At 38.4% G+C, this 25,274-nt stretch overlaps 1 protein-coding gene across 1 annotated transcript in view; it reads left to right on the top strand.

Moving 5' to 3' along the window:
* Window positions 1–25,274, top strand: part of CPA6 (carboxypeptidase A6) — a 386,652-nt gene that overhangs the window by 163,589 nt on the left and 197,789 nt on the right. The window contains exon 2 of the mRNA XM_053715100.1: window positions 24,548–24,623. Within this exon, the coding sequence (XP_053571075.1) occupies window positions 24,548–24,623 (76 nt within the window). The remainder of the gene's footprint in view (window positions 1–24,547; window positions 24,624–25,274) is intronic.

Genomic DNA, 25,274 nt, shown 5'->3' with positions numbered 1-25,274 from the left:
GAAGCAACAAAGCAGCCTTTTCCTTACAACCTTTTCTCCTAGCGTACTTGATGAGCCATGGCTCCATTATGCTTACTCCCACTGGCATTACACCCCTTGTCAACTGAATCGAGACTCCCCCCAGACTTTCCTTTCTGGAAACATTTGAGAGAGGAGTAAGAGCCACCACATCCCGAACATTTGTGACAACATTTGCAGGATGCTCCCCACTTGCAAAGCTTCTAATTGAAAGCAAAACAGTAGCCCTTTCTGCCAACAGTTGATGGCCCCTCGGTAGATTGGCCGCTGACTCCTGCTCCTTCAACCATAACCCCACGTCCCGATCATCCCACCACATAGCGGGCTTAACCGACAAACGCTGCCTGAACTGCTCATCATAAGCCCACCATGCCATACCTCCATACGTCCTCTGGGCTGCCGCAATTTCATCAAGATAGCAGAACAATGCCGCTCCTTGTTCCGGAAACTTCCCTGACATGACGCTTGCGTAAATTACGAAAGCCTGAAACCAATTGGTAAATGTTGTAAGCAACTTTCTCTAACGTTGTTTACGCTCCTCTTTTTTTACCGTATCCTTCTTGGAATCCTCAAGGATTTCAAAAGACTGGTTAAGAGGCAGAAGGGAGAAGAGCTCAATAAACTCCCTCTTGAATATCTTTTCCTTAAGCTTCGCCATCAAGTGCATACCCAAAGGGCCAATCAAACAAAGGCAAGACCACGACAGTGCCGTGTCCGCCACCTTAAGCTCCAATCCCCCAACCGCTTTACTACTATCCCCACCTGCCACAACCACAGAACCAGGGAGCTGACTACCGCTAGACCCAACCAAAGCATCCATACTCGCCGAAGCTCTCACTGGAGTCTCCTTCATCATCAAGGGCCCTGGAATAGTTCCTGCCGGGAGGACCCACACCCTCGCCGCTGTGGATAAAGCAGAATCACCCCGCCTTCCAGTTTCACCAGTAACTCCCTTAAACCTGCCAACAATGTCCCTGACACAGAAAAATATGCTCCACCCCCAACTGACCCAGTAGCTATCTCACCTGATCCTGTGTCCTCTGCTGTTTGAACACCACCAATGATGCTTTCAACCATCTCTCTGGACTGGAGCCTCCTCCTGCGCTGCTCCATGACCACACCCTCTCCAACAGACGTCCCGGCAACAACACCCCATACTGTCAACTTTGCCTGGGGACTCTGCAAAACAAGGACACGTAAAACCATATACAGGGGCAAATATCCCCCTAGTTTGGCTGGTGACCCCAACTGCAGCACATCCCCTACCTTTTTTAAGGGCTGTCACTCCAAAACCTACAGACTCCGCAACATCAGGCCCTGGCTTCCTACATAATCTCCCTCTTCCCACCCCCAAATGTCCCCCAGGCCTATGGGGCCGTCTATCTGTGGACCAGGCACCCTTAGAAGTGGCCATAGTTGCCAGACCCCCACTACGTACAGGCCCCCTGATACCTCCACTGGCCACACCCACCAGTCGAATCTGATCAGAGGGACAAGGATCCCCAGACCAATGGACTCCGTCATCAGGCTCCAGGCGAATGGACTTCGTCAAGGAACCATGGAGGCCGAAGGAATCCTCCTCCAGGCCATCACCGTCATCCTGCTCCTCATGGGAACGGCCAGGGTGATCCCCAGGCCGTTCATACAGGTGTTCTACCTCTGAAAAAGAAACAGAAGCATGTTACAAATGCCCCCACCCTCCGTCCCTTAAATGTAGATCCCTTCCCCCCAGAAACACCAGAAAAACTCACGCCCTTGTGCACAGGAAAACCCCTATTCGCAGACCCAGGAGACTCGAAACTCCCTGGGCCCGAAACTCCTGCGCCTCAGGAGAGGGAGGTACATAGACATCCCCAGAAGAAGAGGACAAGCATAAAGACATATCCCCCTGAGAAATGCTCACCTCCTAAATACCCCTAAACATTTTTTCCAACTCCCCTTCGGAATAAATCTCATCCTTTACCCCTCCAAACTCATCAAATTGACCCCCATGAGCACTACAACAGACCACATACACACTGCTATCATCCCTTCTTTGGGAAACCCCTACCCTAGCCAAATCATCCTCACAGGCTTCCTCCAACACAACCCTCCCGCCCACTTGATCCCTCCCACCCACTATAGCAGGCCCAACCGGACCGTCAGACACCTCCGGAGCCTGCTGCATTACTGCCTCAATAACCACGGGCCCCAGTTGGCCGTGCACCACCATTCCTGTCTGTGACTTACCCGTCAAAGCCATGTGGGGACTGGCGCTCTGGTCCGCATCCCTGCTGCTCCCTGATCTGGTAAGATCCACCTTCACTGACACCACGTGACCTTCCAATGCTGATGCAGCCACCACAGAAGAACTCTGCCAGCCAGGAATGGAACTGCCTTTCTTCAGGCCCCTCGACCGCCCTGACAACTTCGGACTAAGTCGCACAGGTGATTTGGGCCTCACCACCACAGATTCCTCCACCGGGACCGTGAGCTGCTCACCCAGGATGGAATTCATCTTCTCCTCCAGCCAGGTAGGTCCCCTACTCTTGACAGCTTCCCTAATGCGGCGCAACAGCTCATCTAAGGAAGCGTTCACAAAGGCCTGAGCGGGAAAAGCATGCAATCAGAGCTGAGCAAAAGAGATGCTCCTTCAGAAAAATCTTTTAACTGATCTGCAACTTTTCCCGCTCAGCCCCATAAGTAATGCCTTCCTTCAACTCCACCCCTTTTCCTTTTCGCCACCCACAACCTGGCCTCTTCCTCCACAGGTCAAAGGCCCCTGCCAGCTATGCTCAGCTCACCTCTAGGGGTCCCCTGGATCAGTGTATTTTTTAATCTCAACAAATGAATATCCATATAGCTATTAAAAAAATAGCTTTTATCCCCTTTTATTCCTACTGCAAACATAAATAATATGCAACTTTAAATAAGAAATTCAAATTTAAAATACATTTTTAAATTTGTATTGCAGCCCTCCCTGGCTGCTATACCCATATGAAATAATGCTCAGTGTGTGTAGATTTATAATGGTGGTCCATTTTAAAACTGCTGTGAGTCTTAAGGGTTAATGTAGCTCATTGTCTCTGCCTGCAGTTTCTATGGTTAGTACATAACTGCAGACCTGGATGGATCACTTCAAAGCAATGGCAAATATAATTTACCATGCCTTACAAATGTTTCAGCATCTCTTTTGTATGTTGTAACTCTAGACTTAATGATTAAGCCACTGATGTTTTATTTGCTTCATCTTATCATGTATTGTTTATTTATTTATGAGGATCGTCATCTCTTTGAAATTGTCGTGGCATTGCAATTTCAAACACCAGGAGAGGACATGCAATGATCACCAATGGAATCATGTTACACTATCCTGTGATTTAGAGCCCTTCTTGTCCTCCTTTGTGGTTTTAAATTGTAATATAGGACAACTTGCCACTCCATTAACCATCTCCCCACGGTATAATGGAAAACACAATCTCTTATGCCTGTTAAGGAGATGTACCCCTGCACACAATTAACTTTTTGGAATTAGGAAATATTATGAAGTATGAACTAGTCTATGCAACTGACACTTGTACTATTCCCTGCCAAGTTAGTTTAGAGAAGATAGGTCAATTAACTTGCCATGGGACAGTGTGAAGGATTTAATTTCCAGCTGCCAATCAAGTCTGCAGAGACGAGGTTGTTGCTGAGGTAACCGTGTGCAACATTAATAATCTATTTTAGAGGATGGCAGGTATACGGCTAAATTAGAAAAGTGTTTCCTTGTTTGTTGTGTACAGTATAATGTGCAGAGCTAGTACTATTGCAACCAGTAATGTCTGGCTGCTGGGTATGGCTCTGTACTATAGCTGGCTAGGTAGCATATGAAAATGATGGCTGCCATTTGTCCTACACAAATATACTAGACATGTAGGTAACTGGGCATAGATGGTAGGTGAGGTCACAAATTGCCCCCCCCTCCCCCCCCCCTCAAAACAAAAGCTCTGATTTAAGTCACACTTTTGACTCAACATGTATATTTTTTTACAACTGAGCAGTCTTTATCTGGTTGGCTGATAGTAACTTGCACATCAATAATTTTTCCTCTTTGGTTACAAGTAACACACGTACACTAACATGATCACAGATAAAGTAGTTATTTAACGCCCCCATGACTGCCAGTAACACACTTTTTCCCTCCTTGGCTGCCAGTAACACACAGAACAGTACCTGCATAGTGTCATAGTGCCACATTTGTAATGAATACAGTCATAGACCTTTTACATTTTACTGACACTCAGAGGACTTAAAAAACTGAACATTTAAAGTGATGGTAAACTTCACACTATAAGAATGTTGCAATAAAAAATATAACAGTTTGCAAGTAAAATCATTTAATTTGTATATATATTTTATAATAAAAGATTTATAATCCTAATTGGTATTGTCTGTTCCTCTGCCCCCTTCATTTCCTCTTTTTGCTGGGCTGTAATGTATAAAGCAGTCCCACCCACTCTCTAAGGCCTTTCAAGGGGCTGGACTTCAAGATTGTTAAATGACACACATGTTGATTGATGTTCACTGGATTTGTCATAAAAAAAGTTCATCCAAGTTGGCCAACATAACATTGTAATCGAAGCATTACTAAATGCACTAATTTAACCCTTTCACAGATGGATTAAAAACAAAAAAAGGTACACATATACTTTTTTTTAATGGCAAAGATTACATTTATGTCATTGTATTATTTTAAGTTTACCATCACTTTAAATATCTAGTATTTTTGTGTAGATTTTACTGTACAGATTGCTAAAATACCGCTGAATACTAGAAACCTGGCAACCAGTCTTGTGTGCGGCACAGCAGTGAAACAGTAAATTAGAGAATCACACCTTGCAGTCTGCATTGTGCAGTGTTTGCTAATTGCAGGGTGCGGTTACCTAATTAACTGTTTCACTGCTGGGCAGCACGCAAAACTGGCTTTATAAGGAACACTGCAAGTGGCAACCCTAATGAAAATGATGAGCTGAGTGGCAACAAGACATTAGTTTAATTAATAAATTGTTCAATTGAGGAAATACTCTTCCTGGATTTAACAAACAGTGATTTCTACCATTAAAATAAAACTGTCCCTGATAAAAAAAAAAAACCTAAAAAAAAAACCCTGTATCTATATTTATAGTATGTGCATATGTAGCACTTGATCGGAACTATAATAAGGAAATGGACATTATTATTTTATGTACCTTTTAAATTGATGCTTTTCCTTCCTAACTAATAAGCAGTCTTTGTGTGTTCCCCACTAGATACCACTTTGCCTCAGAGGGAATCCTTCAGTAAATAGTAGTTACAGAGTACATAATCTTATTAAGTATAGAAGTGAGGTAGCTATTTTTATGTGGGTTAGAAGTTAATAAAGGGTTATAGTATGTATTTAAGTAAATATTTTACATTCCAATGTTCTTCACATAGGGGAATATATTCTATGTATTTATATATATATATATATATATATATATATATATATATATATATATATATACAGGCAGTCTCCAGGTTACGAACAAGATAGGTTCTGTAGGTTTGTTCTTAAGTTGAATTTGTATGTAAGTTGGAACAGGCACATTTTTAGGTGAAACTCTAGCAAAACATTTTTTTTTTTCACTTTGGATAGCATAGGGATAAGTTTGTTTTGCTATCTGTGCCCCTGTTCAGAAAATTTAACATCACTTTCTCTCCTTGTGGCAATTGAATTTTGAGTATTTTGGGTTATCCTGGAATGAAGGATTGCCGATAAAGCTTTATTTTCTCCGTTTGTAAGTACGAGTTGTACTTAAGTCGGATGTCTGTAATATATATAGGTATAGATATATATTGTAGCAAAAAAAACATCATATATATGTAGAAATATGTATTTATGAATAAATAGAACATATTCTACTATGTGTAGAACATTAGAATTTGAAATATTCATATTTTAATGCCCTGTTGAGAAAATATTTCCCCCCTTTTTTTTGCTCCATTGACTTCTATGGGGGAAATTGTTTATCGCATGTGCAATATTGTAAGTTCTGCTTTTTACGCTTGTTGGGTTAGCGCAAGAACGAAAACAATTTACTTTCAACTTGTAATACGAGCATGACCCAATGCCGCAAAATGCTTACTTCTAGCGCAGTTAATGCTTGAGTGTTTTTTGGGGGGGTTTTGCAAGGTTTTTATGATTATAAATGATCGTACTGCTTGCCTCAGTAAAACAACATTTTAAAAAACCACCACCATTATTCTAGGATCTGCAGTATTCACTTCACTGTTTTGTAACTGTAATATTTTTTTAAAAAATATTTAATATACAGAAGTCAAAATATTTTTTTTCAGAAAAATCAAATAGTTTATACCCAACACTTAAATGTTCTTAGCACTATAGAGAAATTAACAAACGCAACAAAATTGACGTTATTTAATTTCCTATAGTGCTGCCATTACAAGTTTTCAAACATACGCCTTTTGCGTGCGATATGGTTACGTTGAGCTCCATACCGCACACAATCACAGCGCTGCTGAGATGTGCTCGTGCACGATTTCCCCATAGACATCAATGGGGAGAGCCAGAATTTTTTTTTTTGTGGAAACAAAAGTTCCATAATGCAGCCCCATTGATGTCTATGGGGAAATAAAAATACTGTTTAAACCTAACACCCTAAGATAAACCCTATGTCTAAACACCCCTAATCTACTGCCCCCAACATCACTGACACCTGCCTACAGTTATTAACCCCTAATCTGCCGCTCCCAATATCGCTGCTACCTAAATAAAATTATTAAACCCTAATCTGCCTCTCCCGATATCGTCGCCACTATACTACATTTATTAACCCCTAAACCGCCAGCCCCCCACTTCGCAACAAGCTAAATTAAACTATATTAACCTCTAAACCTAGCCCTAATGTAACCCTAACCCTAAAATAACCCGAACGTAACCCTAAACCTAACACCCCTAACTTTAACATAATAAAAATGTAGCTAAATTAAATTTACAATTCTTAACTAAATAAACCTATTAACCCCTAAACCGCCAGCCCCCCCACATCGCAACAAGCTAAATTAAACTATATTAACCCCTAACCCCTCTAACTTTAACATAATTAAATTAGATCTAAATTAAATTTACAGTTATTAACTAAATAATACCTTTTTAAAACTAAAAACTTACCTGTGAAATAAAACCTAAGCTAGCTACAATATAACTAATAGTTATATTGTAGCTAGCTTAGGATTTATTTATTTTTCACAGGTAATTTTGTATTTATTTTAACTAGGTAGACTAGTTAGTAAATAGTTATTAACTATTTACCAACTACCTAGTTAAAATAATTACAAACTTACCTGTGAAATAAAACCTAACCTGCCTTACACTAAAACCTAACATTACAAAAAATAAAAAAACCTATCACTACAAAAAAATAAATAAATGAAATTATCCAAAAAAATAAAGATTAATCCTATTCTAGTACCCTTAAAAAAACACCCCGAAATAAAAAAACCTACTCTAGAATAAACTACCAAGGGCCTTTTGTAGGGCATTGCCCTGAGATAAAAAGCTCTTTTGCTCCAAAAAGAATACAAACCCCCCTTAACACTATACAAACCCCCACCCCCAAACTACCAAGGGCCCTTAAAAGGGTCCTTTGTAGGGCATTGTCCTGAGATAAACAACTCTTTTGCTCCAAAAAGAATACAAACACCCCCTAACACTATACAAACTGTTGGGGGGTTGTATTTTTTTTACAGGTAAAAGAGCTGATATCTTTGGGGCAATGCCCCACAAAAGGCCCATTTAAAGGGCCATTGGTAGTTTATTGTAGTCTAGGTTTTTTTTATTTTCAGGGGGCTTTTTATTTTGATAGGGCTATTAGATTAGGTGTAATTCTTTTTTATTTTTGATAATTTGTTTGTTATTTTTCGTAATTTAGTGTTTGTTATTTTTTCTAATTTAGTTACTTTTTATTTTTGTAATTAGATACTTTTTTGTAATTTTTAGAGTAGCGTTAGAATTTTTTATAGGTAGTTTAGTTTTATTTAATTGGTAGTTAGTTTCATTTTAATTTAATAATTATAATAGTTTAATTGTTAGTTTAAACTTAGTTTTTTTAGTTTGAAAGGTAAGTTTTAATTTAATTTAAGATAGGGAAATTGTAATTTTAAAATAAAGTTAGGGGGTCATTAGGTTTAGGGGTTACTAGTTTAAATTAGTTTATTTTGTTGTGGGGGCTTTCGGTTTAGGGGTTAATAGTTTACTTTAGTATATTTCATTGTGGGGGGCTTGTGGCTTAGGGGTTAATAGGTTTATTATAGCGGCAGTGTGGGCAGACGGCAGATTAGGGGTTAATAATATTTAAATAGTGTTTGCGATGCGGAAGGGTGGCGGTTTAGGGGTTAATAAGTTTATTATAGTGGCGACAATGTCGGCGAGCGGCGTAATAGGGGTTAATACATTTTTTTAGTGGCGGCAATGTCGGGAGCGGCAGATTAGGGGTTAATAAATGTAATATAGTGTTTGTGATGCGGGAGGGCCTCGGTTTAGAGGTTATTAGGTAGTTTATGGGTGTTAGTGTACTTTGTATCAGTTTAGTTATGAGTCTTATGTTACAGCTTTGTAGCGTAAAACTCATAACTACTAACTTTAGATGGCGGTACGGATCTTGTCATTTTAGGATGTAACGCTCACTTTTTAGTCTTATTGCAAAACTCGTAATACCGGCGCTATGGGAATCCCATGAAAAAACGTAATTTTTATGTGTGCAGGACTGATATTGCGGTAAAGGCTAAAAGGTGTGCAGTGCAGCTATACCGACAACACTTGTAATAGTTTTAACGCTGAAAATGCCATATTTTCAGCATTACAAGACGCAACGCAAAACTTGTAATCTAGGTGTTCGTTTTTTAAAGGGAGAGTAAACATCTACAAATAAGCAATATCTGTTAGAAATTGGAGCACATTCTTTTTTTAAATATGAATCAAAAAAATACATTTGCTGGGAGGAGGAATATAACAGTTAATTGGTTGTATCTCCTGCCTGCTTGAAGTTGAAAAAAAGTATTTGAGGGGGGGTTTTTTAGCATTATTTTGCAATGCAAGGGTCTCTGCTTCCCATTCAGTACCCTGTATAGGGCCTGATAATATAAAGCTCTGCTCAGGTGAGATGGTATAAAATGATCCTCAAGCCCTGCAAGATCGCTCACAAGTTTCTAAAAAGGCAGATTTTGCTATAATTTACCAAGGGTCATTCACTACATTGCTAAATGTGAAGGAGAGAAAAGCCCAGTGCAATATAACACTGCTTGACATGAGAGATCTGCTGAATTTATACTTTTGGCTAGATTACGAGTTTTGCATTATGAGCAGCTAACTTGCAAGTTATTTCCACCGTTCACCTCCCTATAGCGCTGCTATTACAGGTTTGCAAAAACCCGGCGTTAGCAGGCAATAAGTCAGCTTTGAGCAAAATTGAGCTCCATACCGCACTCAAATACCAGCGCTGCTTTGAGCTGGTTTTACGTGCTCGTGCACGATTTCCCCATAAACATCAATAGGGAGAGCCGGCTAAAAAAAAGCCTAACACCTGCAATAAAGGAGCGTAAAGCTCCGTAACGCAGCCCCATTGATTCCTATGGGGAAAGAAAAGTTATGTTTACACCTAACTCCCTAACATAAACCCCGAGTCTAAACACCCCTAATCTGCTGACCCGTCATCGCCGACACCTACATTATACTTAATAACCCCTAATCTGCCGCCCCCAATATCGCCGACACCTACCTACACTTATTAACCCCTAATCTGCCGCCCCCAATGTCGCCGCCACCTACCTACACTTATTAACCCCTAATCTGCCTCCCCTCGCATCGCCACCACCTACCTACACTTATTAATCTGCTGCCCCCAATGTCGTCGCTACTATACTAAAGTTATAAATCCCTAAACCTAACCCTAACCTTAACCCTAACACCCACTAACTTGAACATAATTAAAATAAATCTAAATCAAAATTACTATTAACTAAATAATTCCAATTTAAAACTAAATACTTACCTATAAAATAAACCCTAAACTAGCTACAATATAACTAATAGTTACATTGTAGCTATCTTAGGTTTTATTTTTATTTCACAGCTAAGGTTGTATTTATTTTAACTAGGTAGATTAGTTAGTATACAGGGAGTGCAGAATTATTAGGCAAGTTGTATTTTTGAGGATTAATTTTATTATTGAACAACAACCATGTTCTCAATGAACCCAAAAAACTCATTAATATCAAAGCTGAATATTTTTGGAAGTAGTTTTTAGTTTGTTTTTAGTTTTAGCTATTTTAGGGGGATATCTGTGTGTGCAGGTGACTATTACTGTGCATAATTATTAGGCAACTTAACAAAAAACAAATATATACCCATTTCAATTATTTATTTTTACCAGTGAAACCAATATAACATCTCAACATTCACAAATATACATTTCTGACATTCAAAAACAAAACAAAAACAAATCAGTGACCAATATAGCCACCTTTCTTTGCAAGGACACTCAAAAGCCTGCCATCCATGGATTCTGTCAGTGTTTTGATCTGTTCACCATTAACATTGCGTGCAGCAGCAACCACAGCCTCCCAGACACTGTTCAGAGAGGTGTACTGTTTTCCCTCCTTGTAAATCTCACATTTGATGATGGACCACAGGTTCTCAATGGGGTTCAGATCAGGTGAACAAGGAGGCCATGTCATTAGATTTTCTTCTTTTATACCCTTTCTTGCCAGCCACGCTGTGGAGTACTTGGACGCGTGTGATGGAGCATTGTCCTGCATGAAAATCATGTTTTTCTTGAAGGATGCAGACTTCTTCCTGTACCACTGCTTGAAGAAGGTGTCTTCCAGAAACTGGCAGTAGGACTGGGAGTTGAGCTTGACTCCATCCTCAACCCGAAAAGGCCCCACAAGCTCATCTTTGATGATACCAGCCCAAACCAGTACTCCACCTCCACCTTGCTGGCGTCTGAGTCGGACTGGAGCTCTCTGCCCTTTACCAATCCAGCCACGGGCCCATCCATCTGGCCCATCAAGACTCACTCTCATTTCATCAGTCCATAAAACCTTAGAAAAATCAGTCTTGAGATATTTCTTGGCCCAGTCTTGACGTTTCAGCTTGTGTGTCTTGTTCAGTGGTGGTCGTCTTTCAGCCTTTCTTACCTTGGCCATGTCTCTGAGTATTGCACACCTTGTGCTTTTGGGCACTCCAGTGATGTTGCAGCTCTGAAATATGGCCAAACTGATGGCAAGTGGCATCTTGGCAGCTGCACGCTTGACTTTTCTCAGTTCATGGGCAGTTATTTTGCGCCTTGGTTTTTCCACACGCTTCTTGCGACCCTGTTGACTATTTTGAATGAAACGCTTGATTGTTCGATGATCACGCTTCAGAAGCTTTGCAATTTTAAGAGTGCTGCATCCCTCTGCAAGATATCTCACTATTTTTTACTTTTCTGAGCCTGTCAAGTCCTTCTTTTGACCCATTTTGCCAAAGGAAAGGAAGTTGCCTAATAATTATGCACACCTGATATAGGGTGTTGATGTCATTAGACCACACCCCTTCTCATTACAGAGATGCACATCACCTAATATGCTTAATTGGTAGTAGGCTTTCGAGCCTATACAGCTTGGAGTAAGACAACATGCATAAAGAGGATGATGTGGTCAAAATACTCATTTGCCTAATAATTCTGCACTCCCTGTATAGTTATTAAAGGGACACTCAATCAAAATTAAACTTTCATTATTCAGATAGAGCATGCCATTTTAAACAACTTTCCAGTTTACTTCCATTAACTAAATGTGCGCAGTCTTTTTATATTTAAACTTTTTGAGTCACCAGCTCCTACTGAGTATGTGCAAGAATAAGTGTGTATGCATTTGTGAATGGCTGATGGCTGTCACATGGTACGTGTATGCATTTGTGATTGGCTGATGGCTGTCACATGGTACAGGGGGAGTGCAAAAAGACATAACATTTAAAATTGTCAGAAAAAAAATCTACTACTCATTTGAAGTTCAGACTAAGTGCTATTGCATTGTATTGTTATCTTGCATTTGTTGATTATGCAAATCTACTGTGTTGACTGGTCCTTTAACTTTTTACTAGCTACCTAGTTAAAATAAATACAAACTTACCTAAGTAAAACACTAAATTATACAAAATAAAAAAGAAATGATGAAATATTTAAACTAATTACACCTAATCTAATAGCCCTATCAAAATAAAAAAGCCTCCCCAAAATAAAAAAAAACCCTAGCCTAAACTGCCAATAGCCCTTAAAAGGGCCTTTTGCGGGGCATTGCCCCAAAGAAATAAGCTCTTTTACCTGTAAAAAAAATACAAACAACCCCCAACAGTAAAACCCACTGTTCCAATCAGCCAATAGAATGCAAGCTCAATCCTATTGGATCAGCCAATAGGATTGAAGCTCAATCCTATTGGCTGATTGCATCAGACAATAGGATTTTTTCACCTTTAATTCCGATTGGCTGATAGAATTCTATCAGCCAATCGGAATTCAAGGAACGCCATCTTGGATGACGCCCCTTAAAGGAACCTTCATTCTTCGTTAGCCGTCAGAAAAAGAGGATGCTCTGCGCCAGATGTCTTGAAGATGGAGCCGCTCCGCGCCGGATGGATGAAGATAGAAGATGCTGTCTGGATGAAGACTTCTGCCGGCTTGGATGAAGACTTCGGCCCGCTTGGATGAAGACTTCTGCCGCTTCGTTGAGGATGGATGTCCGGTCTTCAAAAACTGTAAATGGATCTTCAGGGGTTAGTGTTAGGTTTTTTTAAGTGTTTATTGGGTGGGTTTTATTTTTAGTTTAGGGTTTGGGCTGAAAAATAGCTTTTAAGGGCAATGCCCATCCAAATGCCCTTTTCAGGGCAATGGGGAGCTTAGGTTTTTAGACAGGATTTTATTTGGGGGGTTTGGTTGTGTGGGTGGTGGGTTTTACTGTTGGGGGGTTGTGTGTATTTTACATTTAAACTTTGCACTTTCTTTTTTGTATTTTAATGCATATAGATTTCCTATACAGCAGTGTATTTAGGATTGTTATTTTAAAAATTCTGATTATGCTAGGACAGTTTATTTGTAACTTTAACAAATTAGGGTCATACTTTACAAATTAAATTGCATTTTGTATTTGTTCTATTTAAAATAATTTAATTGCATTTAGAAGGAGTTGTCATTTGAACATTAGTATTTTTTTTTATTTAACTGTTTAAAAGATGTGAGCATACAGTTGTTTTGATATCACTTTAATTTTAAAATCTAAAAAAATGCCATAAATACTAAATTCATATGTAAAACTTAAATTCACACATTTTTCATTTAATAACTGAAATTTTCCTTTAAAGTTTCACTTCCCTTTTCCTTATAGCACATATATGTGACATGATTCTCCAAACAGGCTAATCGCTTAGAAAATGTTCTTACTACTTACTTATAAATACATTTATATTTCTTAATGCAAAGATTTCTCCATGGTTGCTTCACACAACTTCAAATTGTCATCAAGTTTAAAATGATGGTACGTTAAAATAAAATGGAAATGAACTACAAATAAAATCATTTTGTTCTTTTTTATTTCTACATCTTTAATTATAAAATATATCTGCATGTATGCTTTTACAAGGATTTATTCAAGCGTATGCCACATCACAGGCCTGCAGCTAATTATTTTATTTTTACTGCATCTTTCTGTTAAACCTTTGGAGGACAGTGCCCATGCATACGTTTGTAAAAAAATAAATAAAAAATATCTGCATAACTAGTCCTTCAAAATTAAAGGGACAGTCTACACCAGAATTTTTATTGTTTTAAAAGATAGATAATCCCTTTATTACCCATTCCCCAGTTTTGCATAACCAACAGTTATAATAATATACTTTTAACCTCTGTGACTATCTTGTATCTAAGCCTCTGCAAACTGCCCCTTTATTTCAGTTCTTTTGACAGACTTACAGTTTAGCCAATCAGTGCCTGCTCCCTGATAACTTCATGTGCACAAGCACAGTGTTATCTATATGAAATATGTGAACTAACACCCTCTAGTTGTGAAAAACTGTTAAAATGCATTCTGAAAAGAGGTGGCCTTCAAGGTCTAAGAAATTAGCATATGAACCTCCTAGGTTAAGCTTTCAACTAAGAATACCAAGAGTACAAAGCAAAATTGGTGATAAAGGTAATTTGGAAAATTGTTTAAAATTACATGCTCTATCTGAATCATGAAAGTTTATTTTGGCCTAGACTGTCCCTTTAAGATCAGCATGTAAATAGGAGGTAGAGTTGCCAACTTGTTTTGAAAATAAGGGAAACTAACAAATCAACACATTTCATGAAGGTAATTGACAAATTAAACAGTAGTTACTGAAAAAACACTATATAGTATACTAACAAAATTCTTCATACAAATCATCTTCATTCACCATTCCACAACTTTCTGCAATTTTATTTCTCATTTAAGGCAAAGTAGGAGTAAACACAATAAGACATTTAACACATAATAGTAAACCTCTACATGAGTACAATATTAATGGCCAGATTATGAGGGGAGCGGTAAATGTAGCCACCAATCAGCAAGTGCTACCCAGGTGCTGAAATAAAAATGAGAAAGCTCCTAAGCTTACATTCCTGCTTTTGTGTGTCCTGCACAACTTCACGGGAGAGCGCACAATGTTATCTATATGGCACACAAGAACTATCCTTATGTAGTTGAGAAAAGCTCGCAATCAACCACAACCCACATAGCCATAAATTTAGCTCTTTCTCCCCTGTTACTGAGAAAGAAGTTTCAGCACTTATACTGTGCTCTCACCTCACTACCTGTCACATTGACCCTATCCCCTCACAGCTACTCCCTTCCCTCTCTTCTACCCTTACCCCTATACTCAAACACATTTTCAACCTCTCCCTCAGCACCAGTATATTTCCTTCATCTCTGAAACATGCACTGGTCACACCTGTCCTCAAAAAACCTCTTGATCCAACCTCCTCATCCAACTACCGCTCTATTTCCCTACTCCCTCTTGCATCAATGCTTCTCGAAAAGCAAGTATACGCACTCTCTCATCCTTTCCCACCTTGATTACTGCAACTCTGTCCTCTCTAGTCTCCCCAGCTGCCTTCTAGCTCCTTTACAATTCAAAATTAATGCCTCTGCCAGGCTTATCTTCCTTACATGTCGCTCTTTATCTGCTGCACCTCTCTGCCAATTCCTTCACTGGCTTCCTCTTGCCTCCAAAATTCTCACTCAGACATACAAAGCCCTCAACTGCACTGCTCCCCCTATATCTATTGTCTCCAGATACTCTCCCTCCCATCCCCTTCACTCTGCTCATGACCTCCTAATCTCCTCCTCTCTTGTTACCTTCTCACACTCCCGCTTACAGGACTTCTCTGCCTCACTCCAAAAGACTCTCCCCTAGTTTTGAAAACTTTGAATGCTCCCTAAAGACTCTACTGTTCAGGGATGCATACAACCTACATTAACCTTTCTTTATACCATTTCCTCTCCTCCATTGCTATCCCCTTGAACCCCCTTAGCATGTAAGCCTAAGAGCCATGCTGTTTGTAGATCACCTTCTTTAGAACTGAGTACAACAATGCGACTCTTGGCAGGACCCTCTACCCGTCTGATCCCTATAAATCTTTCCTTGTATTCCGTCTATGTTTATTAGTGCTGCGGAGTCTGTTGGTGCTCTACAAATAACCGATAATAATAATAATAATAAAAGCTAATAAAAAAGCATGTGATACGAGTCTGTCTGTAGTGGCTTAGAAACAAGTAGAGGTTTAAATGTTATAAGGTATATTAATATAACTAGATTGCAACTAGATTACAAGTGTTGCGGTATGGCTATTAACGCTGAAAAATGGGCCATTACGCTGGAATGGCCAGGAACGCATATTACGAGTCGCGGCGGTATAGTTATACCGCAAGCATTTTAGCCTGTAACACAACATCCATTTGCACTCAAAAAAATGACGTTTGAGTGCGAGATTTTCCATAGCACCATATTACAGGTTGTTCGGTCCGGCTAAAATGCTTGCGTTACAGCCTATACCGACACGATCCATACCTCCATCTGAGACCAGTAGTTATGAATTTTGTGTAACAAAAATGTTTCACAAAACTCATAACTAAAATGTTACAAAGTACACTAACACCCATAAACTACCTATTGACCCCTAAACTGCCACCCTCCTACATCGCAAACACTATATTAAACTTTTTAACCCCTAATCTGCCGCCCACCCACATCATGACTATTAAATAAATCTATTAACCCCTAATACACTGCCCCCGACTTCGCCAACACTAAATAAACCTATTAACCCCTAATCCACCGCCCCTGACATCGCCGACACTAAATATAATTATTAACCCCTATTCCGCCTCCCCCCAATATCGCCAACACCTAAATAAACATTTCAACCCCTAAACTATACTATAATAAGGTATTAACTCCTAAACATCCAGCCCCCCACATCATAACTACTAAATTAAACCTATTAACCCCTTAACCCCGGCCCCCCACCTTGCAAAACATTAAATTAAACTATTAACCCCTAAACCCAACAACCCCTAACTTTAAATTAAAATTACAATATAACCATCTTAAAATAAATAAAAACGTACCTGTGAAATAAAGAAAAACCTAAGTTTAAGCTATAAATTAACCTAACATAACTATTCTAATAAAATTAAAAAACTACCAATTAAAAAAAATCTAAATGACAAATTTAAAAAAACTAACACTACGAAAACATTTTTAAAAAATCTAAAATTACAAAAATAAACACTAAATTACGAAAAATGATAAACACTGAGATTACAAAAAATAATAAACAAAATTATCAAAAATAATTACACATAATCTAATATCCCTATAAAAATCAAAAAGCCCCCCAAAATAAAAACACCCCCTAACCTACAATAAACTACCAATGGCCCTTAAAAGGGCCTTTTGTAGGGCATTGCCCTAAGTTAAACAGCTCTTTTACCTTAAAAAATTACTAAGCCCCCCTAAAAGTAAACCCCCCCCCACAACCAGTCCCCCAAAATAAAAAACCTAACTCTAAAAAATCGTAAGCTACCCCTTGCCCCTAATTGGGCATTTGTTTGGGCATTGCCCTTAAAAGGGCATTCAGCTCTTTTACAAGTGCCCATCCCTAATTTAAAATAAACCCCCCCCCCAAAAAAAAACTAACACTAACCCCATAAAATCTACCCACGGTTCCTGAAGTCCGGACATCCAATAGGATGAGAGCTTCTGAAATCCTTCTGGCTGTTCAAATCAGCCAATAGGATTTCAGTAGCTCTAATCCTATTGGCTTATTTGAATTTGAAGAATCAAAACAGCCAATAGAAATGCAAGGTACGCCATTTTGAAAGGTACCTTGCATTCAACTTCCGCGCAGGATGTCATTGCCCTCCAGGATAGCTCTGCTCCACGCAACCAGGATGAAGATAGAAGACGTCCCCGAGATGGATGAAGATGTTGTCGCCTTGATGAAGACTTCTCGCCGCCTGGATGAAGATGGATGTCCGGACTTCAGGAACCATGAGTAGATTTTATGGGGTTAGTGTTAGGTTTTTTTTTTGTTTTTTTTAGGTGGGGTTCCTTTTTAGATTAGGGCTGGGCACATGTAAAAGAGCTGAATGCCATTTTAAGGGCAGTAAAAGAGCTGAATGCCCTTTTAAGGGCAATGCCCATACAAATTTCCCTTTAGGGGCAATGGGTATTTTAGGATTTTTTAGAGTTAGTTTTTTTATTTTAGGGGTGACTTAGTAATTATTTAAGGTAAAAGAGCTGTTTAACTTAGAGCAATGCCCTACAAAAGGCCCTTTTAAGGGCTATTGGTAGTTTATTGTAGGTTAGGGGATGTTTTTATTTTCGAGGGGCTTTTTTATTTTTATAGGGCTATTAAATTAGGTGTAATGGTTTTAATTTTTGATAATTTCGTTTATTATTTTGTGTAATCTTAGAGTTTATTAGTTTTCGTAATTTTGTGTTTATTATTTTCTGTAATTTTAGATTTTTTAAATTTTTTCATAATGTTAGGTTTTTTAAATTTGCAATTTAGATTTTTTAATTGGTAGTTTTTTTAATTTTTTTAGAATAGTTAGGTTAATTTAAAGTTTAAACTTAGGTTTTTCTTTATTTCACAGGTAAGTTTTTATTTATTTAAGATCGTTATATTGTAATTTAAAGTTAGGGGGGTGTTAGGTTTAGGGGTTAATAGTTTCATTTAGTGTTTTGCGATGTGGGGCCTGCGGTTTAGGGGTTAATAGGTTTATTTAGGTGTCGGCGATGTTGGGGGCGGGGATTAGGGGTTAATAACTTTTGAGTGTCGGCAATGTCGAGGAGTGGTGGATTAGGGGTTAATAACTTTTATTAGTGTTGGGGAGCGGTGGAATAGGGGCTGATAATTATATTTAGTGTCTGCGATATCAGGGAGCGGTGGATTAGGGGTTAATCACTTTATTTAGTGTTGGCGATGTCGGAGGCAGCGGATTAGGGGTGTTTAGACTTGGGGTTTATGTTAGGGTGTTAGATTAAAATGTAACTTTCTTTCCTCCATAGATATGAATAGGGTTGCGTTACGGCGATCAACATTCCGCGATCGCAGGTGTTAGTTTTTCTCCCCATTGATGTCTATGGGGGAAAGCGTGCACGCCACATCAGCATTTGGCTTTTGTGCGGTATGGTGCTTAACGCACCATAACGCACAGCACAAGGAGGCTTTTCAGTAACTCGTAATGGCAGCGATATGAAGAGTGCAATAACACAATTTTTTTGGCGTTTTTTTCAAACCGTTTTGTGAAAAACTCGTAATCTAGGTTAATGTTAGGCAAAGCTGGGAAATGGGTAGTAAACACATTATGTTATTGTAAGTCAATGTAATAGGAAACCATGGTCACCTTCTTGTTTTCAGATCAGGCCAAACCAGAAAAAGTGTTTGTAACCCTTTCTTGACGGTACTTATTTGTCTATAAAGGAACAAAATTCCCATGTAAACAAATTATGTAAAAATTTAAATCACGCGATCGTTCATGCGATAACACGATTTCAATGATGGGTTTGTGTCAGGGGGAGTGCCTATGAAGCTAGGCACCCCCTCCATCCCATTCAGGAAGCACCTATAGCTTCAGTATAGCCAAACAGCTAGGATGTTTCTTGCCATACTAACGGCGCTAAAGCCCAGCGCAGTTAGTGCGGAATACAACGTCCTAACGGTGGGAAGGGATTAAATCAATAAATGCAAATATTGTAAAAAAAATACTTGTAAAATACTAAATGTTACAATATAGTGGTTGTGCGGTTGTGTTAGTATGCTCATTATGCCAACATACAAATATTATTCAGATGGTCAAGCAGTGGTGAGGATGGGTTAATCTCACACAAGTAAATGAGCATTTCCCTTACACACTAAAGAAAGGGGTTAATTCAGGAGCACTTTACCATAACTTTAAGAGGTGGGAAAGAGCTATTGTATATGTCAGTTTCAGATAACTTCTAGCTTCTGTCCTGACAACAAGTACTTAACACACAAAAAGGCCTTTTCAGGAACTTTTCTGTTGAAAACCCCTTTGCAGCAACAGGCTTTTAACAAAAGGATAATTTATTTAGAAGTATTATGAGTTGAAAGTAAACTGTTTTTGCTTGGGTGCTAAGCGCGACAAGCCAAACTTAAAATATTGTGTGCTTGTTTGTGTATTCGCCCATAGAAGTCAATAGAGAAAAAAAATACCCTACTCGCATGCAAACCTGATCTAAATGTAGCCACCAATCAGCAAGCGCTACACAGGGGCTGTATCAAAAATGGGCCAGCTTCTAAGTTTACTGGGAAAGATATATAATGGACCTGCGCCAAACAACCCCCTATAAGCCTAAGGGTGGTGGCACCTAGTAGCCACCGCGATGATGTATTCTAAGGTTAGAGGTAGTCCCTCAGGCGGAGGCAAGGGGTATAGGCTCTTGATAAAGGCCTATTATGGGCCGAAACGCATTGACCGATAGGTAAGCCTTATTCCATCAATACTTTTCATTTGAGACGTTATTGCGCTATGTTGTTTTTTATTTCATTTTAGGTTGATGCACATCGCTCCACCATATTTTCTACTTGCAATATACAGGGAGTCTGTATCCCAACACCCCGGATTACAAGCACCTATATAAACTCTCTATACATATATAAACTTTTCTCCACAGTATGCGCACATCACCTGATTTTTGAGGATTTGAGTGTTTAAACCTTTTGTGTTGTTACACTTTTTTCATTCCGGATATCACATATTGACTATCTTTGGTTATCACTCACCTTATTTGTTTACTTTTATTTTTCACATTTTTATATCTTTTTGGATATCAATTTGGACATCACCAGTGACTATATTTCTATATTCCTATATTTTTATTTTTATATTCCTATATTCAGCGGACTGTGTGTTTTTATATTTTTTCCACAGATTAGATTTTTTCACAGACTATATATTTTCTCACGGATTATGTATGTTATTTTGGGAATTTGTTCTGTACCATACAGCACACCTTCCACTATTGAGTGACATTTAGGATTTACCAGCCTTTCCATTTCTGTCCCCTCGTTGGTCTACCAAGACAGTCCATATTTCAACCCATCGCTGTTTGGGGTTGTAATTTATTTTTATATATTTGTATATGTTTTTATCACCTATGTTTTCCTCATGGATCCATGAAGGTTTTTTATGTGATTTTAGAAGTCTACTATTTTACTGCAATACTTGATTTTGTTTATTTGTGTACATCTACTTATTGTAGATTTGTGATCATTTGTTTTTTGTTTTCCATTTTATCTCATTGTTCATTAAAAATCTTTTTACTGTGCATAACATTACATGAAGTAACTTTCATCATAAGTTTTAAATAGTATCATATGAAGTAATTTTCATCTCGAGTGTCAAGTAACTTTCTCACTGAATTGCCCTAATCACTATTCCTATACCCCTTGCCTCCGTCTAGAGGCGCCTGAGGGACTACCTCTAAACGGCTTCTAAGTTTACATTCAAATAAAGATACTGAGAATTTAGAAAAATTGATAATAGGAGTAAATCAGAAAGTTGCATAAAATTGCATGCTCTGTCTGAATCATGAAAGAAAAAAATTGGGTTTCGTATCCCTTAATAATTTTTATTAGATAGCGCTATTTATAGTTTAAGTGTAATTTTAGAATCTGAGATTTTTACAGGATGTCACCTTTTGTGCATATCTCTTTTTTAAAGGAAAGTAAGAAAAAACTAATTTCCTCTTTAAGCAATCAAAGCTTCTGTCATTTTTGTGCAAATGTAACTGTTCTTCAGTAATGTATCTTTTTCAGTACTACAGTAAAGGGACATTCCGGTCAAAATTTAAATACACATAGATGAATTATGTCTTTCAATAGAAACATATCTACAATGTACCTGTATTCGCAAAAATGCCTGTAGTAAACGTTATCACTGTTTTAGTCTTAACATTGTATGTGAAGCATAGCTAGATATTCTCGGTGCTCCTGCATTTTAAATACTGCAGCTGGTCAGCGCACCAGTGAGGCTAGTATCATGCTGATGCACGGTGCATACTTAAAGGGCCATAATACCCAAATGTTTAACCCCTTAATGACAACTGACGTACCAGGTACGTCATGCATTAACAAGCAGTTAATGACAATGGACGTACCTGGTACGTCAGTTGTCTAACAGAGTGCTGGAAGTGATCACAATCACTTCCAGCAGCTCTGAGGGTATTGCAGTGATGCCTCGATATGGAGGCATCCTGCAATAACCCTTTACAAGACTCCGATGCAGAGAGAGCCACTCTGTGGCCCTCTCTGCACCGGTAGTGATGGTGCCGATGGTGCCTTTGCGAGGTGGGAGGAGGGAGCGTGTGCGCGCGCGTGCACGATGCGCGCGTGCACGATGCGCGCGCACGTGCACGGGTGTGCGTGTGCACGTGGGCGCGCGTGTGCACGTGGGCGCGCGTGCACGTGCACATGCGCACATTAGCCACACTGACACCAATGAAAAATGAAGGGGAAATTTTTTTTTTATTTTTTTTTTACATTTAAAAGGATCTGGGAGGGGGAGGGGGTGGGGGTATTGTGGGGGGGCTGCTACACTACAGAAATAATTAAACATACAGATAAAAGTTAAAAATAAAATTAAAATAGTTTGGTTTGTGGGGTCAAACTGGGTACTGGCAGACAGCTGCCAGTACCCAAGATGGCGGTAATTAGGTATTGGAGAGGGTTAGAGAGCTGGAGGGGGGATCAGGGAGGTTGGTGCTAAGGCAGGGGTCTATCACAACTAAAATATTTTATAATTTTTATTTAAAAAAAAAAAAACTTTTATTTAGTACTGGCAGACTTTCTGCCAGTACTTAAGATGGCGGTAACAATTGTGGGGTGGGGGAGGGAAGAGAGCTGTTTGGGAGGGATCAGGGGGTGGGATGTGTCAGGTGGGAGGCTGATCTCTAAAATTAACCCTGCAAGCTCCCTACAAGCTACCTAATTTAACCCCTTCACTGCTGGGCATAATTCACGTGTGGTGCGCAGCAGCATTTAGCGGCCTTCTAATTACCAAAAAGCAACGCCAAAGCCATATAAATCTGCTATTTCTGAACAAAGGGGATCCCAGAGAAGCTTTTACAACAATTTCTGCCATAATAGCATAAGCTGTTTGTAAATAATTTCAGTGAGAAACCTAAAATTGTGAAAAATGTAAAGTTTTTTTTTTTATTTGCTCGCATTTGGCGGTGAAATGGTGGAATAAAATATACCAAAATGGGCCTAGATCAATACTTGGGGTTGTCTACTACACTACACTAAAGCTAAAATTAACCCTACAAGCTCCCTAATTAACCCCTTCACTCCTGGGCATAAAACATGTGTGGTACGCAGCGGCATTTAGCGGCCTTCTAATTACCAAAAAGCAACCACAAAGCCATATAAGTCTGTTATTTCTGAAAAAGGGGATCCCAGAGAAGCATTTACAACCATTTGTGCCATAATTGCAGAAGCTGTTTGTAAATAATTTCAGTGGGAAACCTAAAGTTTGTGACAAAATTTGTGAAAAAGTTAACTTTTTTTTTCTTTTTATCGCATTTGGCGGTGAAATGGTGGCATGAAATATACCAAAATGGGCCTAGATCAATACTTTGGGATGTCTTCTAAAACAAAATATATACATGTCAAGGGATATTCAGGTATTCCTGACAGATATCAGGGTTCCAAAGTAACTAGCGCTAATTTTGAAAAAAAGTGGTTTGGAAATAGCAAAGTGCTACTTGTGCTTATTGCCCTATAACTTACAAAAAAAGCAAAGAACATGTAAACATTGGGTATTTCTAAACTCAGGACAAAATTTAGAAACTATTTAGAATGGGTGTTTTTTGGTGATTGTAGATGTGTAACAGATTTTGGGGGTCAAAGTTAGAAAAAGTGTGTTTTTTTCAATTTTTTCCTCATATTTTATCATTTTTTTTTAGTAAATTATAAGATATGATGAAAATAATGGTATCTTTAGAAAGTCCATTTAATGACGAGAAAAATGGTATATAATATGTGTGGGTACAGTAAACGAGTAAGAGGAAAATTACAGCTAAACACAAACACTGCAGAAATGTAAAAATAGCCATTGTCATTAAGGGTAAGAAAATTGAAAAATGGTCCGGTCATTAAGGGGTTAAACACTTGAAAGTGATGCAGCATAGCTGTTAAAAGCTGACTAGAAAATATCACCTGAACATCTCTATGTAAAAAAGAAAGATAGTTTACCTCAAAAGTTCCTCAGTAGCCACCTCCCATTGTAAAGGTTTTCTAAGCAGCATATTGGTATGTCTGTCCTAGGACAGCTTAGGGGATGAGCCTTGTGCACTCTCATATTATTTCACCAATCAGGTAAAGGAAACTTACTATGAAATCTCATGAGAGCTAAGTCAATTCTCATGAGATCATAAAAGAGTTCATGACCTCAGCACTGCTGATGCTGATTGGCTGCAGTTAATTTCTTCATTTTTTTTTTTTTTTACCTGCAGCTGGGAGCAGCTGAGTATAACTTTTTACACAGAGCTTACTCTGCTGAGCTGAGGAGATTGTGAGGTAAAATATCTTCCTTTTTTACATAGAGATGCTCAGGTGATATTTTCCTGTCAGCTTTTTACAGTTATACTGCATCAGTTTCAAGTGATTTAGCATATGAGTATTATGTCCCTTTAAATACACTTTTGAAACGACTAGAGCTTTTACAAGAACCATTTTTACTAATACATGTATATTACAAAAATGCTTCTTTTCAAAACATAAATGCATCCACGTGGATTTAAATTTTGTCTGGAATGTCATTTTGAATAAATTTCAAAGATTTTACCTTCATGATCTATTTTGAAAGATTATGAAAGCTCTTAACGGGATACAGTGCTATAACAGATTTATTATTATTGTGTCCCGATTTTCTTTTTTGACAGGGATAAAGTAATAAGAATTGTACCTAAGAATGACAAGGAAGCAAATGAATTAAAGAATATGTATCACCAGCTTCAGGTAATTCTCTATTTCAGTTTACATTTTATGTTTCAAATCGCTAGATTAAATGCAGAATGATAATTGAGGCTTATTTCAATCCATTTAATTGTACAGTAAATTGTATAGAGCATGACATTTTAAAACAACTTTCCAATCTCCTCATATAATTAATGTTGCTTAGTTCTCTTTGTATCCTTTAATAAAGAGTAATCAGGAGATCAGGGTTATGCACATCTTTAGCCATCTGTCAGTAGTGTTTTCAACAATGTTTATATCAATGTTCTACATTGTTGCAAATAATGCTGCATAGACTGCTAAAGACATGTGCACACCCTAAGCTCATATCAGCCTATATAGCTTTGCTATTTAACAAAGGATACCAAGAGGAGAAATGGAGAAAGTAAATTTGATAATAGACCTAAATTGGAAAGTTGCATGCTCTATCTGAATCATGAACCTTTAATTTTGTCTCTACTATCCCTTAAGGGACATTCAAGTTTATTTTTTTTCTCATTGTTATTTTGTGTAAATAAATGTTATGCTCAATATAACACATGTACTTAGTAGCATGCACAGTTTTTAAATTATTCCATTTTAAAGTTTTTCAGTGCCCAAAGTTTTGTTGTTGTTCTGCAATCAATGCAGATCATCCTACAAAACCTAATCTCA

The sequence above is a fragment of the Bombina bombina genome, chromosome 5 (assembly GCF_027579735.1).
Source record: "Bombina bombina isolate aBomBom1 chromosome 5, aBomBom1.pri, whole genome shotgun sequence".
NCBI lineage: Eukaryota > Metazoa > Chordata > Amphibia > Anura > Bombinatoridae > Bombina > Bombina bombina.
This window is presented reverse-complemented; position numbering and strand designations above follow the sequence as displayed.